Raw genomic sequence first — 18,150 nt, 5'->3', positions numbered from 1 at the left:
TCATCCTCCATTTGTTTCACTTCTAGGCCCAAATAGTATGACATGAGCCCTATGTCATCCATCTCAAACTCAAGTGACATAGTTTTCTTGAAATCTTCAAACAAGCTTGTATTATTACTAGTGAAAACAAGATCATCCACGTAAAGGCAAACAAGCAAAATATCACCATTGCAAAATTTTTACATAAAGAGCATACTCATGAAGACAACGAACAAACCCATTATTTTGGAAGTATGTATCAATCCGACTATTCCATGCTCTCGGTGCTTGCTTTAATACATACAATGCTTTCTTCAACCTCAAGACTTTATCTTCATGTCCTTCCACTACAATGCCATTTGGTTGTTCAACATAGACTTCCTCTTCAAGATAGCCATTTAGAAAGGCAGACTTTACATCGAGTTGATAGATCTTCCATTTCATTTGTGCTGCCAAAGAAATAAACAAACGAATTGTCTCCATATGAGCAACAAGTGCAAAAACTTCTTCATAGTCTACTCCATGTTTTTGCTTGTAGCCTTTAGCAACGAGCCTTGCTTTATACCTCTCCACTTCTCCTTTTGAGTTCATTTTTATTTTGTAGACCCATTTGACTCTAATAGCTTCATAATCCTTGAAAAAATTTGATAATTCCCAAGTATCATTCTTCTCAATTGCTTTAATCTCTTCCTCCATGGCTTGCCTCCACTTTCTGTCTTCATAGCATCATCAAAGCTTAATTGCTCACTGTCTACAAAGAGACAAAAGAAATTATTCATTTCATAATTAGTTACCTCTTCGGTTTCATTATAAATATCAAGAATACTCCTCATTTTCCGTCCAGTATGACTAGAACTTTCTTGATGAATAGGAGAAGTAGGAAAAGCTAGTGGAGTTGAATCTTGAATAGGTATTATGCTATCTTCCTCTTCATCTTCAAAGTACAGAAAAAAAATCATTATCTTGTTCTTCTTGTGCCTCCCAATTCCACCACTCCATGCTTCTTGTGGAGTTTGATCTTTTACATTCTTCGTTGGACACCTGTTAGACAAGTAAACTGCACAAGAAACAGCTTCTGCCCAAAATTCCTTGGGCATATTTTTTGCTTTCAACATGCATCGAGTCATATTACAAATGGTTCTGTTTTTCCTCTCCGCGACACCATTTCGCTGTGGCGATCTTGGAACCGTTAAAGGACAACGACTTCCATGCAATTCACAAAATTCATTAAATTCTTTGGAAGTGAATTCACCTCCTCTATTGGACCGCAGAGATTTAATTTTGTAGCGACTTTCATTTTCCGCAAGAGCTTTGAATTTTTTAAATGCCTCAAATGCTTCTGATTTTTTCTTGAGGAAATAAACCCAAGTTTTTCGACTATAATCATCAATAAAAAGTAAGAAATATTTATTCTTACCAAACGACTGTGGATTTATAGGTCCACACACGTCTGTATGAACAAGTTGAAGTGACTCCATTGATCGTGACATAACTATTTTTGGAAAACTTCTTCTTGAATGCTTTCCAAGGAGACATGCTTCACACAAATGATGTTGATGGTTGATGGATGGCATACTATTTACCATATATTTGTCTCCCAAGCCTTTAAGTGCTCCAAAATTCAAGTGCCCAAGTCTCATGTGCCAACACCATGCTTCATTCTTCACGCTCACTTTCAAGCATTTTGCTTCAATTGTCTTGAGATTTAGCATAAACATCCTATTCTTTAACAAGATCACTTTAACAATTAAATTAGCATTTTGATCTCTAAGCCAAAGATATCAATCTTTCGTGAGAATTTCATAACCCTTTTCGAGGAGTTGTCCCAAACTCAAGATATTACTTTTCAATTTAGGCACATAATAGACATCATTAATAAGAACATGACTCTCATATTTTGAAAGAATCAAAATGGTACCTTTCCCACGTATTTGAATCCTTGAAGAGTCTCCAAATGAAACAATCTCATTCACCTTCTCCTCAAGCGTGACAATTTTTTCTTTATCACCACACATTGCTTGCTCCATTGTCTAAGAATCACGAACTTTTGTCATCGTTCTCATCATCTTTGAGTGCCGATAACAGAGTGGAATCTGCGGTTTCTTTCTTGTCATCTACTAGATTGGCTTTTTCCTCCACATCATTAGGAGCACTATAACATTCCCAAGAAAAATGCCCAAATTTGTGACAAATTTGCTTGTCATGACTCTTGAATTTCTAAACATGACTCTTGAACATTTAGATTCATGATCCCAACTAAATACAATATAACTCTAGAAAATCTAGAGTTACGAACCAAACTAATTACATGAACCTTAATTAATAATGAACCTGCACATGCATGAACTAAGACACAGGAATACATTTATTCAAATTAATCTCAACAAAATCTTCTTATTTAGTTTTCTAGCCACTCAATTGGTAGCCAATTGTTACTTGACAGCTTTGAATGCACAATGAGCACACTATGGTGCTTCAATTCCAGCTCTTGAGGCCTTATCCTATTAGCAAATGAGCTTATGATTCCTTCTAAACCACCTAAGCATGAGAAGGTACAGCATGACTGAACAGGTTTAATGGTGGAGATACTTTGCCTAAAGCATCTTCAAGAAACACTTAACAACTTTGCCATTGTTTGGATTCTCAGCAAAACACATCTGGGTTCAAAAATCTTATGTGCTTGAACCGTTCCTCACCACTATTTCTCACTTATCCAAAGCCTTTTTGTGCTAATAAGAATCCGCCAACTCAGTTCCTGATTTTCCTAATTAACCCTTCTAATGCCCAAGCCTCATTTTTTTTGTGGGTGACAACTGAATCCAACCTACTAACATCATGTTTGGTTTGCATAATGGAATCAGGAAAACAAAATGTAATGAGAATTTGAATAGAGTATGAAAAATCGAGCAATAAATTTGATTTTACTTCATCCGGTTTCATTCCAGTACTTCCATCTACCAAACATGCAGTAAGAAAATACCCTGTCCAAATGAAAACATTAGCTAATTTATCAATATAATTGCACACTAAAGAGAATAAAAGCAAGATTAGGAAAGGGAGACTTAACCCAGCACCAGTTATTTAAGATAGGAATATAGCTCTAGTATATAAAGACTGAATTGATTCAAAGAATTTGAATCTTTTTACTTTCTAATGAATGAGTGAAAATGGGTGTAATAACGAAGTAAAAAGAATTTGAAACCCACTCATATGCTTAATTTTAACGTATGAATGGTGTCTCTAATAAAGGGCATATCTTGGTTGGTCTGACCCAAAAGTTGCCTAATTGGAGCCACCAAAAAACTCAAAAACTCACATGTTCCACCAAACCTGTCTAATACTAAAGTTCGGCAATGTGTTATTCTCTAACTCAACATGCTAATACAAAAATGTATACAAAAATAGGCAGGTAGAAATGACTGAAAATAGGTCCATAACCTTAATGGCTACTAATGTCAAGGCAGTTCTTGACATTAATTTTAAAAACTAGGAAGGTCAAAGGGTACAATGTCATTTTCAAAAACCTGATGAAGTGTTAATAAATTTTACCCTACAATTACGATGCTTAATCAGCTATAGTGGCTCATCCACAAGGCCCTTAACATTCTCTGCAAAAGCATAGAAGGCCTAAAAAATCAAACACATTTTATTTCTGTTCAAAACTTTGGCAGTATCCATGTCCAGTTATCTGCTATGTTAATCAGTCCAAAAATTGGAAAAGGGGGGAGGGGTGTAAGCTATATAACAAATTGTCATAAATTGTGAAATAATTTTCAACAAAATACAACCGATTATGGCTTTATAATGGCACAATACAAAATTGCAAACCAGTAGATAAAACAACCATGGAGTTGAGAGCAAGAAGAGCCCTGTAACTTATCCAACAAAAAAGAAACAAAATTAACACCTAGAAAAAAGCTAAAAATATGAAGAAAACCTATTTAATAATGGGGCTTTTCACAACAAACTACAACCCCGAGTATGCGGCATGTAACATAAAAAACCAATGCCTTCAATTCCGTTGCACCCACATGCTCATGATTAGAATTAAATCACATGGATCATACATCTGGAGTAACCCTCTCTGCTGGCTGCTGAATCCTGGCATTTCCAAACAGGTGAAAGATGTTCTATGTTTGTAATGCTTATTTCGACTTGTGGTGTTCTGTGGGACTTGAGTATTCAGTTCCGTTTTCAGAGGAAGTTATTTCGGATGAAGCGCTTGATTGCAAATCATTACTAGCTTCTGCTTCACTCCGAAAGCCTTTTGATGTTAGTGGAGGATTTCTCCGATTGTCTGAAGTTGCCGGTGTTTGTGCTTCTTCAGCCAGTTTTCTGAGAAGGTTCATGACGGTGGGAAGGAACTTTGTGGACAAAGAGAGAACCCCAGGAAGCTGTAAGCACAAAGAGTTGAGAAACATGCTTATGAGAAAAATTAAAACAGGGAACAATAAAGGTATTTTATAGGATGGCAACTCTGCAAGATAATGTGGAAGACAGTTGAGGATTTTTTATGAAAAAAAAGTGTATTAATAGATAAAGAATGTACAAAAGACTAGAGAATAAGAAATCCTCCTAAAAAAGAACAAAAGAACAAAAATAGACGAACAAAAAAAAATACAAAACAGCCACAAATCATGCTGAACATCCTGAAAAAAAAATGGCCCTCCACTGACCTCGGACTAACTCAATTTACCCCAATAACAACAAAGAGTCTGTTCAAAATCCTCCCGGAGAAAGAACGACGCGAAACAGATGAGGGTTAGATTCAAAACTATCAAAACAAAGAACACATATCCGTGCATAAAGCCTTAGAAGGCCTCCTACTCCGCAACAGATTGTTAGCGTCAACTCTATTAAGAACCAACCAAATAAATGCCTTAATTTTTAGAGGGAACTTTGGACTTCCAAACACTCTGATGTAGAGAAAAAGACACCAATTAACCAACCAACAAAACTATTTGTGACAAATAACATCTTGTTGCATCACAACATATAAATGTTAACTAATCTGGCTAACATTGAACTTGGTAAAATGAAATTGTTGAATAAAATGAGGTTACCCAGGAACAATTGAAAAAAGAGAGGCAATTGAGGCATATTCCAGCAAGACATGCTTATGAGCAAAAAATGACGTCTAACACTAGTGGTGTGATCTGTAGATAGCAGATTTTAAAGGAACCTATTTATTTGAAAAGAAATGCATATGTTCTCAACAAACATCATTAATCGCAGATCTACCCAAACGGGTTTTTTTTTTAGTTCCATCAGACAACAGCTGCAGCCTGCTCCTACAAATTTAATTCCAAAAATTTTCTTATGTTGAGACACGAAAGCAAATGAAGGTTGGAAGATGCAGCAAACAAGTCCATCATAAAGATTTTTAGAAACCATTCTCTGCTTATTAGAACTAGCTTCCAAGCAAACCCATAATATCTTGAGCAATCAAACAATTTCAGTAACATGATACTCACAATGCCATGGCTGAATTCACCCGAAATATCCATCTGAACCCACAGAGCTTTGAAAACTAGAAATCCAACAAAGATGATTGCTAGATACAAAGGATTCCTGTCATGATAAAAACAAAAAGCCCAAATGTTTAGTTTAGGACGGCAAGGCAAGGGGCAACTAAGCTTGAATGCATAATCAATTCCACCAGTATACAGAAAAATAAGTACCTTAACAGTGTCATAAATTCATTGAATCCCAGGACAACCAAGGCAACAATTGCCCATGGAGGGGGCAACCAATTGTTATTACGTTTGTGAGCTTCCTGACAGTTTAAAAAAAAAGAGCAAATTCCATCAGACATTGTTCACAGAAACACAAAGACCTATCTAAGTTTCTATGCAATATCTCAAAAATAAAAATCTTCCAATTGTGGTAAATGGAAAATCAACATGAATAGCATAAAAAGTGCTTAAACACAACACTGCATGTGTCCAAGTCGGGCGATACTTTGAATCCATTGAGAGTTATAACAAACAAATCTGGCTACCAATCAGCATCAATGTGGCATGTGGCGATACCCGGCATCCATTTGCATTTATTACATGAAAAAAAAATTAAAATAAGAAACTAAAACTTACGGCAAGTTGGAGAATAGCTCAGAAAATCCAATAAATCCCCCAGTAAATCCTACTCCATTTACCTCCCGTGGCACGGAATTCATCCCTCAAACTACATTAGAGGAGATCTAAAAAGAGTGACAGTGGATTTTTGCTTCAGACCAACGTAAAACACTAAAAACAAACAACCAACTGGCTCACAGCCCCAGAACAACCCAAACTGCTATTGTTTGATGCCACCATTCCGGAAACATGAATAGAGGTAGACAGAAAGGTTGAAATTTCAACTCCAAAAAGTAGTGTGCTTGTCATTTCTCTAGCCTTGGTGTGGATGATTTAAGAGGGGAACCTCAAGGCCTCCAAGGGTGCTACTGCAGAAAACAAATTTAAAAGTTTTTCCTCGACATTTTTTGTTGACGAGAATGTAATGTGCAGGACATGATTTTCTTTTATATTGTTGATAGCATTTCCTTTGGCAATTTTTGACCTCATATACATCCAATGTACATGGTTGACTTCCCCCTTCACCATTTTCTTCAACGATAATTTTTAAATTTTTTTTCTAAGATAAAGAATTTCTCCAAATGTCTACTATAATCTATGGAAAAGAAAATGTTTAGCTCTTACATGGAGAGTGTCTAAGGTACCACTTAAAAATTTAGATACATATTGACTTGTGAATTTATAAAAAGAATATACTTCGCATTTATGAGAGCAGAAGGTTTTTCATTTTTTTCCTCTTTTTTTTTTTTCCAATTACACATGCGCAGAAGTTAGTACACATTTACAACAGCTGCAACTGTCACAGGCCAACTACTTTTTGGCGAATACAACTAGTCAGCCAAAATCAAACAAAGAACACATGCATGGAATCAGAAATAAGAAATAAGCATAAATGAGTAGTAAGCAGGTGAAAGGACCAAGAAGGCATGTGTTGAGAAAAGAGATTACTTCCATTAAATAACAGCTGAAGACTATATAGCATTTGGCAAGGGAGGCAATGTAAGCTATATACAAAAACGAACCTACTGCATAGTTCAAGTTTTTTTCAGGGCAATGATTAGTTATAACTCAATGTCCCTAAGTTCTTTCCCTGTCATTTCCAAAATAAGATGAGCAAGCATAAAAAAGTTTTGAGAAACATACCACATTAATGCTGAAATATTATAGTTTACATCCCAAAACACACCTACTATGGTTATGCACATCTATCCAAGGCACACAAGACAAGCAGCCAAAGGCAAAGACGAGGCATTGTACAAGCTTGGCTAGTGACACTTGGGCAAAATAATGCAGATAATCAAAAGATTATACGTTTCATAACAATTACACACTTTTCAATTCTCACATTGTTTTAAGTAAATTAAGAAAGCTTCCTTCATGAATAACTAGATAAGTGTTAATCATGGGAGAATAAATGTCAGCAAGTGGACACCCCAATCATCAAAGGGGAAGCGTCCCACAAGTTCATGGTTTCCCCATAATGAGAAAGGAAAGTTAATTATACAAGTGTCTGATTACAAACTGCACATCTATCAATCAAGGGAAAAGCAAAAGATCTCTCAAAGCGTCCAGCAAGAAAATGTTAAATTTGCATGATATATATCTAAATAGCAAGTGTTTCACTCAAATGTTTTTTTCCCATTGACTAACAATGCAAGTATAACTGAAGCATGGACACAAGGAGGGGGGCAATGGGCATATCTGTTGTCAACATGTGTCAGATATGGATACACAATGGATACCTAGTTGATATGTGTCCTTTACTATTTTCTTTTGTCTTTTGGTCTAGGAAACATTTGTACAGGTGTGTTTATGCTTGGCCGTTTGAAAATTTGTTAAAAGAAGGTTTCAGAGACTCGTAGCCAAGACCCAACAAGAAGCCCTTTCAGGTCTCAAGTCTCAACCATTGAGCTAACCACATAGTTTAAATGCAGTTAAATGCATAGAATATTTATTACTTAATCATAACAACGTAAAACATAAAATAATTGTTTATTATAAGTACTTTACTAATACTAAAAGATATTCATTTATTCCCATATCCTTGCAATATTGCATCTAATTTTTCTCAAAAAAATGTCATATCACGTATGTATTATATCATTTTCCTGTACCCATATCCATATCCATGCCTCATCTGGAAGTAGTTTATATAACTAGAATTCAGTAAGTCAAATACTTTTCCCTCATGCTTCCATGTCTATACTTACCATTCCCTCAAACCAGGTCATACACAGCATCCTTCTAGTAAATTTTAAACTCCAGTCAAAAAAACAACTATGGCAAAAATAAGCCAATATTTAACCCAGGTCAGAATGTGCATTTTCTGGAGAACATGTAATGAAAGAGTGCATAGAAAATTTCAAGATTCAGTAAGAACATGCCTGAGCTGCAATGGCCTGAGTGACACTGTACTCTGTCTCTGCCTTGAATTGCCTCCACAGAGATTTACATTGGACAGGTGTAATTAGTGTTTTTGAAGATGGAACCTGATTAGGAAATCCAGTTGAACTTATTAGCTCTTTACAGTAAAGCAAAGGAGTATATATAATGCGCTCTAGACTCACAAAATAAATTCAGCTATGTGCCTCAGCGTGGAGAGAGAGAGAGAGAGATAAACAAATATTCTTTGGATACTTAGCATCCCAGTATATCCACTCATAAATTTCCAGTCACAGTAGAATAAGAATGCTCAGAGTTGCACCTATTTCTAAGCACACACAGCTTGCAATTTACCAGGTGAAAAAAATTCACATACCAGCACATACATATGGGCAAAATGTATCAGTTTGTAGGTAAGAAACTAAAAAAGGATTAATTTACAGAATTCAAAATTATGTACACTAGAAAATTAAATATATTCAACAAGGTATCAAGATAGTAAACTTCTACTCCCAAAGGTACATTTGCTTTATACGATGAGCAAAGAAACACGTACATACAATCATGGATTCCAAAACCTAACAATCTCCAACTCCATTGCTCTAACTGAAGTGAAAATGTGTCGCAGGTCAAGTTTGAAAGGTTAAAAACGAGTCTAAGAACCTCCCATGCCATCCCAAAAAAAGATAAAAAAATAAACAATAATTAGAAATGATCACCTTTTCCCAAGTGCTTGAGGCCAGTGGGTCAAATGATGTCGTACTCCTACTGGTTGTGGAACTGCTTGTTGTATCAACTAAAGCAAGAGAAAGAGTATTCTCAATACCATCAGCATCATCATCCAAACGGATTGCAGCCATTACAGAGAGCAACTTCAAAGACTGGAAAATATTAGTAAACAAAATTAACAGTGATCCAAGTTTCATACAGATGAAGATTCAATAACTGAAATAAAATAAATTGAGTCATACTGCAGAGCGAGCAGTTTTGGTGATTGCTCGAATATCTTCCTTCCCACTCCAAATCCGTGGCATCGAGTCAGAATCATGGCTAAACAATGTAGAGAACCTACAGGCAACTTCATAGTCAATTAACAAATCCCTACAAGTAAAAGCTAAAACAATGAATTCAAATATTGCAAGGTGTTGCTACCTATCCTTCATACGGATCAGAACCCTTCCTGCTTCTTCTCTGGCTTTTGATTCAACCACCCCCCTGGCATAATCCTCTAGACCAGCAAGCATTTTATCCTTAGTTTGCTCATCCATGTCAAAACCAGAAAGTGCATTGGAGAGCCCAGAGACAGCTGAGTCAGTCTCCCGACGAAGAAGTTTCCTTATTGCCGGCCAGGTATCGTCCCCAGCTCCATCTAAAAGAGCTTCCACAGGTCCAGACAATGCCTCATTCAGTCTTGCCTACAAATGCAATATAACCATTAAGAGGTTGCAGTGGACTTTTTAAGGTGCCAACTATAAATAAATAGGCAATCAATACCATTAAAGCAAAATTCCCCAAGTTTTCAAAGATTTCTTAAGTCGCAGATTCTCATTAATCGTGTAATTATCTCTAATCACACCACACTCCACATTGTGCAAATTATTCCTGAATAAAAGAATATGTCTACAAGAAGGAATGAAATTCACATTATGCTTCTTTTCAGTACTAATGCTTCACTCTTCATCTATGCTCAAATTCACGCTTAGAGTTTGTGCAATTACTCATAAATTTCAGTGGAAATTTGTTTCACAACTTCTTCATGTTATTTTTCCCAAATGAATATTCAAATTAGTCAATTCCAAATAATTCGCAATTCACCACTTAAGTTGGAACATTCATTTGAGAGAAAGGAACAAGGTAATGAGCCCATGCCACCATACCTCATAAAGGGTAGTAAGTTCGGAGAGCTTGGCAGCACGAACTGAATAGATATGCGCATCTATATCGCGTCTAAGTTTATCCCTCGCTTTGGATGTGTCCCAGTTTGCTTGCTTAATAATAGCATCTGCAAAGATAATGCATTAGCATCCAATAGTACTCCAGTGGACAAGACTCAAGCCAACAGCCCAGTAGACCAGTGCAGCTTATCAACAATTTGAACTAAAAATGAAAGGAGAAATTGTTTCATTGTTGGCATAAAAGCAAACTTTAAAAATTGCATCTTACCCATAGAAATGAAAATTCATTATTTTCACCATAAGCACAAGTTCAATAGGTTTTAGAATGGTTTAGCTTCAGCCTTCCTATTCTATGCCTAGAAAATACTTAACAGTGAACCTTTATTGTGAGAATGGCCAAACACCAAAAACAAAACTACAAAGTTAATCTAGAAATATAAAAGCCAACAGCATCAGCTGCAACACGCCAACCCCCATTTGGAGACGACAGCAGTTCACAAATCTGAGTGGGGTGGCTGCTACAGAATCGCATGATTACTCTGACAAACATTAGATGAGTTAAGTTCAGATTGTTTAAGTGATAGACCAAAGTGTCAACCCTAAAATATAGTCAATTGTCATAAACAAGGTTCTGCATTCTTGGAATGCATTGATGCCAGCAACACAGATTTAGTTCTTATTTAAAGGCCCGTCTAGGAATTGAAATGGATTTTCTGCATTCACTGACAGCTTGATATGAACATATTTGTGCTAAGTTAGGCATAGCTTCTATAGAAGATAAGATAAGGGGTGGGCCGCCTAAATGGTTTAGACATGCGCAACGTAGGCCAAATAGTGCACCAGTGAGGAGGAGTAAGTTAGTCACTATAAGGGGAAGTAAAAAGGTTTGGGGTAGACCTAAAATAACTTGGAGTGCAATAGTAGGGATTTAATAGCCTTGAATTTGTCTGAGGAAATTGCCCACGATCATATAAATTGGTAAAAAATGATTCATGTAGCCAACCTCACCTAGTGGGATTTAAGGTTTTGTTCTTTGTTGTTGTATTGACAGTATGATATGAAGAGAACATAGATTCATACCACAGGAGGTATAAGTTAAATGGGCATAAGCCTGAGTCATGGATTGGAGGCTTCTCACTTTAAATGCCCTAGGCATCATTAAGTTGCTGCCAATGAGATGTCTTTGTCAGCTCTAGGGAATCAAAGGAACTTAGACACAGAATCCTTCAACTGCCACAGTGTGAAGAATATTTTAAGAAAGGATAAAGACAGAAAGTCAGGAGAAAATGGTCTCCCTTCATTATTTAGCGGACCAGTGAGCAATTAACCTTCTGGTAGAGAATTCTGCCCATTGAATTGAAAGAAAAATACACTTGCCTTGTTTTGATAACTGCACTCATTCCTCAAGCACCCAACAGAATTTGAACTACTAGTCAAAACGTACACACTTGAATGATGATTAACCTTCTCTTTTGCAGATGAGAAATAAGACTGAACTATATCTTAAATGACTCAGATGGTAGATTCACTGATGCACGGAAATCAGCAAGGATAAACCCATAGTTACCCAGTGTGCAATGTGTTTCAGGTCGTGGTACAAGTATGGGCATGGAGCATGCTACTTAAGAGATACGTAGTTCTTGGGGGATCAGTATGCCATTTTGGATCAAGGTGTACATGAAGCACTTCTATGGCTCATTTAGTCATGTTGGGTCAAGTATATTATGAAATATTTATTTTGGTTACTTCACTAGCTACTAAAGGTGAGTAGGTGAATAATGCAGTTCCAAATTATTTTTTTTTTAAATGACTTTTAAAGCATAACACAGTAAAATATGGAAATTTAGTATCAATTATTTTCATATATAATTTAAAAAAAGTAAAATATGGAAATTTATTATCAATAATTTTCATATATAATTGAAGCTGTTTGTATTAAACTAACAATTAAAATACATATTTTTACAATTTTTCAATTTGAGAAACAGCAGCATAAGTGCATCACCATTATCCTCATCGAACTAAATTGTATAAATTGTACCAAAACAACAACAATCAATTCCTAAATCAATTTATTTCCTTTAACATAACTTAATGTACACTTCTAAAAAAATGCTGCACCAGTACACTCTTAAATTAACAATATTGTTATGCTTTTTAATTAAACTAGTCAATATAACAAAAAAAGGAATCCACAATACCAGCAGCAACTCAATATTGTACAATTTCCTACACAATACCCTTTTTCAGGGATCAATCATGAATGTCAACTGGTGACTGTCGGCATTCCTTCCGCTAAGTAAGAAACATGCAACCAGTGCCAGTCAAACTGTCTAAAGACCTCTTGCACTCTCCCCCTTTTTGAACCAGGCTGCCATTGCAGCAGCTCTCTGCCAACCTGCATGCCTAAACTTCAAAGTGTATAGAATTATTCCCTTTGCTCCCTCTTTGGAATTTTGAATAAAGTTACCTCTTTGGAATTTTGAATAAAGTTACCTCAAAAGCAAAAATTTTCTCAAGAGTCAAGCTTGCAATTCAGCTTTGATTCTTTACAGAATTGGTACGATTGTTTGTTGCAGGTGAGGAGGGGCCTTATATAGTCCAGGCATATTTTCCTCAGACTAAAACTTTTTCAGATTCACATTACTTGAAAATCTTTCCTTCACATTGTTCTTCTTTTTTTTAATAGCAAAAGAAATTTTCATTAATAGGAAGAGGATTTACACGAGGGAGAATGAGACATCTCCCCAAAAAGGCCTGGAAAAATCCAGAAAAAAACTACAACCAAAAAACAACAAAAAAGAGAAGATCAACAAGCCAACAGGTCCCTCCACTCTCTTTGTAACTCCTGGAAACTAATTCTGCTGAAAAATCCCAAACCAGCACACCACATTGAGCCCAAATACTGAATTTTATCCCAAACCAGCACCCAATTTAATTTCTTCCCAGTGATATCATGCATTAAGCTCCAACCATAACCCCCATAAAACTGCAGCGTTACACTCTTCCATAGAACTTCCCTTTCCTTCCTTCTTACAAAGCTTGCAAAAGAAATAGCGACCCATTCTCCCACAGAAGAAGGGCATACCCAGCTCTCTTCTGAAATACCAAATAGCTTATTCCAAATCCTCCAAGAAAATTCACAGCACAAAAGAAGATGAGAAGCTGTCTCGCAGTTTTTGTAACTGATCACACATACATCGGGAGAGAGCCTTCAAAGGTCTCCTCATTTGCAGCAAGTTATTAGCATTCATTAAGAACAACCAACTAAGTGAAAGCTTGGCCTTCCAAATGATAAGATAAGAGTGGGAAAGAAGAATTGGAGTAAAGAATTCAAAAAAATATTTGCAAGAACACACTCCCGGATCCAAAGACCAAAGACCAAACATTCTTCCTCGAAGAAAGATTACTCCCATTCAATAAAGAAAACAAAGAAGACAACTAATCCAACTCCCTATTGTTACTCCAAGAAACCAATGGGCCACTCAAATCCCACACAAAGAATGATATGACTATTTTGCTCAAAACTCAGTCAAAAGAGACAAGGAAAAAAAGTGGATAAGGATGCATCATACGTTACCCAGCCAGGGTCTTTCCAAAATGGATATGAGAACACCCCTCCTGGAGCCCCCACCACAAGTTCAAAATGAGGGATGGAAGGATAAATTGGAGAAATGGACCACCACAAACTCCCCAGAGAACATCTTAAATTAACATTGGTATCCCACTCATTCTCATCCAACTTAAACTCCCTTCTTATTACTCTATGCCATAGAGACGATTATTCTAGAGGGAAGCATCATAGCCAAATAGCTAAAAGAACAGTGTTTTAGATACCAGCTTCCCTAGACACATCCGTCCCTCCTTTTTTGACCTACAAACCTCACCCCAGCTACCTAAGTGCCCTGTGACCCCCCACACCAATCACAAAAAGTCTGATAATTCTCTCAAACTTGCTAGCAATCCCCCAACGGACTCTTAAAAATACACAGGAAATATAACAGAATGCTAGAAAGACAAGCCTGAATCAGGATTATTCTTCCCCTAAAGAGAAGAGAGCCCCCTCCCAACCAACTAATCTCTTTGTTATCCTCTCCACTAACAGATTCCAGAAATCCACTGCTCTAGGATTTCCGCAGAGGAACCCCTAAGTCAACAGCCAATCCAAAATGACACAACCCACTTCAGTAGCCCATTTCCTGACGTGCTCCACAAGCACATTCAAAGCTGCTAAACCACTCTTCCACATATTAATTTTAAGACCAGACACCCTCTCAAAAATCTGAAGAATACCCGAAATTCTCCTGAAGGAAGGGCTATGATTATCAAGGGGAAAAATGGTGACTCAGCAAACTAGAGATGGGAAACCACTCCTCATTATTCTTCTTTTATGTTTTTTCCTTTTTATATTTTATTTTAGGCCAGATTAACAGTTTATTATCTATTTTCTTTTGAAGAAATTTTATGATTTTTTTATTTTTTTATATAGGAAAAAAATTTCCATTGAGATAAAAAGAGATACAAAGTGGAAAACAAGGTATCTTCCTAAGTCAAAAAATAAGGGAAAAAAAACTAGAAGATAGAAGAAAAAAAGAGAAAAATATCAGGACAATGATGCCATCCAGTATCTCTGAAAGCCCAGAACACTTGGAAGAGAAAGCCTGAAGAGACATAATAAACCCAATTCTATCCCAGAGTAGTGATAGAGTAGGCAAAATTCCATTGAAAATAGTGCACATCCCTATCAATCCAATGCCCCAACACACAGAAAAAATAGCAGAACAACACAATCTATTAGCATCATTATTCCTCCCAAAAACTCTAAAAGAGAATAATAGATACAGAGGAAAGCCTCCAATGACTCTGCACACATCCAATTCTCACCAAAGCCCAACAATTTACTCTACAACTTCCAAGCTACCGAGCAATGCAAAAAAAAAAGTAGGAATGGAATAGTCTTGGCACTATCAAAGCACATAACACACACATACTGGGATGTCTTACAGCACCTCATACTTTGTAACAGATGGTTGGTGTTACCTCTTATAGGACCTCATACTATGTCTTGACCTTCAAACGAACCTTAGCTCTCCAAATACAATTAGTGATGTTAAAAGACATGGACAAATGAATCAAATAAAAGGAAAAAATTTGAAAGAAAAGATCAAAGAACCTTCCAAGGTCCAAACTTTAGCATACGCTCTGGAGGAATCCAAGAAGCATCCAATAAATTCAGCAGTGAAGAAAAATCAACAGCCTCATGGTATTTTTTCAGAAGGAAAACTCCAAGAAACAGAATCAATTCTCTAATCATTAAAAAGAAACAGAAACATTATGTAGCAAAGGAAGATGATAAAGGCAAGGGGGAAATATACAAAAAGAAGTATTTCCCACCCATCCATCCTCAAAAAAATGAATGAGAACCATCACCAACTTTATGCTTAATAGAAAGGAAAAACAAAAATATATCTATGAAATGAACTTCCAAGGACTCCCATGGTAGCTCTACTATCGATATTAGCATCCCACTCATTCTCTTGCAAACCAAATCTGCTTTTAATTACTTTATGCCGAACTAAATTAATTTCCTAGGAAAATCACCATAACCACCCACCAGGGCAATATTTTTACACATCAAATTTACCCAAACCCTCTTAGCTCTAGACCTACTACTAGATTACCACTTTACCTAAAAGCTTAAGCTATTAGGTTGTGGGCCAACAATGTATATCAAGCCTTAACACTCCCCCGCACATGCAGCCCAACAGTATGTGAAGAAATAAACACACATCAATAACACCCATGATAAGGAATACAATAATTTTTTTAAACACCACACGATAAACTCAGACAACAAGACTAGAACCTAGAACCTCCTAGTAACCAGCTGTTAGGTTGGGGCCAACAATGTATATCAAGCCATAACACCTGCAAATAATCTCCTAACTAAGTAATCCATTTTCTCTGCCCCGCCCAACAAGAAATGTCCTAATAACCTTCTTTAACTTTTTCAGCCACCCCAACCAGAATCATCAAGGACAAAATATATAAGGAGGACTCACTCCCACCCTAGCAGAACTAGCCATCAAGAGGCTTCAAACATTTTTTGCAACAACAGGGTCCTAGGTAGCCAAAGACGTACGATTACCACCAAAGGAACATCTAGGTTAAGAACCACTAAGTTACAACCTGCTAAAGAAGCAAACTCAAAGATCCTAATGAGGTCAAACTAATGGCTGTAGCATCACTCTTTACAACATTCCCATAACAATCTTCAGCCCAAAAACCCCCACAGAAAGAACTATAGAATGGTAAGAATATTAGAAAAAAATCCTTATCCCAAGCTAAGAATGATATTTTCAGCAAACAGAAAGCGAGACACAATAACCACAACCCACACGTAGACCCTGCACATAACCTCTAGCTACAATCCTATCAATTATCCTACTCAAAACATCTGCAACAAGAATAAATTTTAAAAATAAAAGACAACAAAGGGTCACCCTGCTGAACACATCTTGAAGCTGTAAACCATATCTAGGATAAAATTAACTCAACTTCATTTTACTTGCAAACCTAGGACTTTACTGAACCAACCCAATTTCAGCACTTGGTTTTGCTTCAATTTGGTTCTGAATCACATTTTTGAGAGCTAAATTTACTTGGTTAGATCCTCATTTTACTAATTTTGCTTGTATCTTATGCACCTACAATCATATAGTGAATTCCTGTGGCACATACACTTCAACTAACCATTTTTTGTATTACCAATTTTAATTTTCTCTCAATAATTCAGCTTGGATAGTAATTGTTCCCTCATTAATAAATTTTGTTAGTTAACATCAAAATTCTAATCCAAAACAACAAAAACAATTTTTTTACAAGGGGAAGAAATTGGCAGTCAAGAGTGTTGCTAATTAGAGAGCATCATAATTAATTAACACAAAAAAGCTTGACAACGGTCTTTGAACAAGACAAAAATTCAGCTGTCTAATGTAACAAATTGTAAAATTCTAAATTATACCTGCACATTTTTCATCAAACTGAGACATAAATAACTGAGTGCAGCTTGAAGCAGTGACAGAAAAACCTTCCCCTCCATTTAAAGCCTTATCAAACGCTTCCTTGAATTTATCAAAAGTTCCAGACCGTATATGGCCCACCAAGGAAAGGTAGGCTGGTTGAACATGCTGATGAACAAGAATGAAAGCATTGAGAAAAGAATAAACAAAAAATGGAACACAAGTGGCAATTTGCATCTTGAGAAGAAACAATGAGAATTTTAAACATAATCAAGAGAATCCAATATGGAAAAGGAAACCCTTGTGCATTGAAAGGGCTCACAAGAACCTCCCTCCATAAAGCCCCCATTTTTCAGCACTAACTTCACGACACTCTTGAGTCAGAATGACAAAACAAACACAAGAATGAAGAAAAAGTTGTCGCATGCAATAATTGCAAAGCATCCATGCCATGGGCAAGACATATCAATGAATATTTTCTTTTAATTTCTAACTTCTTGTAAACATGCAATCTTGATAGTGATCAGTCCATGTACTCCCACAACGAGAGTCCAAATACTAAATCCTCTATTCCTATTTTTTTTATATAGCAAAAGAAATTTTCATTAATGAGAGTTTACAAAAGGGAGAATGAGACGTCTCCCAGAAAAAGGCCTGAAACAACCCAGTAAAAACAACAACTAATAAATAACAAAAAAGAGAAGATCAACAAGCCAACAGGTTCCTCCAATCCCTTTGTAACTCCTGGACACTAATTCCTCAGAAAAATCCCAAACCAATGCACCACAGTGAGGCCAA

General features: G+C 36.4%; 1 protein-coding gene across 3 annotated transcripts in view; it reads right to left on the bottom strand.

Moving 5' to 3' along the window:
* Nucleotides 1-3,691: 3,691 nt before the first annotated feature.
* LOC131164918 (protein ROOT HAIR DEFECTIVE 3) overlaps nt 3,692-18,150 on the bottom strand; it is a 36,222-nt gene continuing 21,763 nt past the window's right edge. For 2 of the 3 annotated variants that reach the window (XM_058122464.1, XM_058122462.1), the window contains 9 exons: nt 17,355-17,520; nt 10,313-10,437; nt 9,588-9,850; nt 9,407-9,503; nt 9,155-9,316; nt 8,438-8,542; nt 5,661-5,755; nt 5,454-5,550; nt 3,692-4,373 (listed from right to left, as the gene is read on the bottom strand). In XM_058122464.1, the coding sequence (XP_057978447.1) occupies nt 4,125-4,373; nt 5,454-5,550; nt 5,661-5,755; nt 8,438-8,542; nt 9,155-9,316; nt 9,407-9,503; nt 9,588-9,850; nt 10,313-10,437; nt 17,355-17,520 (1,359 nt within the window). In that variant the 3' untranslated portion in view covers nt 3,692-4,124. Of the gene's footprint in view, nt 4,374-5,453; nt 5,551-5,660; nt 5,756-8,433; nt 8,543-9,154; nt 9,317-9,406; nt 9,504-9,587; nt 9,851-10,312; nt 10,438-17,354; nt 17,521-18,150 lie in introns of all 3 variants that reach the window. The other variant, XM_058122463.1, reaches the window with a different exon arrangement.

Source organism: Malania oleifera, chromosome 9 (assembly GCF_029873635.1).
Source record: "Malania oleifera isolate guangnan ecotype guangnan chromosome 9, ASM2987363v1, whole genome shotgun sequence".
Taxonomy (NCBI): Eukaryota; Viridiplantae; Streptophyta; class Magnoliopsida; order Santalales; family Ximeniaceae; genus Malania; species Malania oleifera.
The sequence above is the reverse complement of the archived record's forward strand: the minus strand, read 5'-3'. Positions and strand labels throughout refer to the sequence as shown.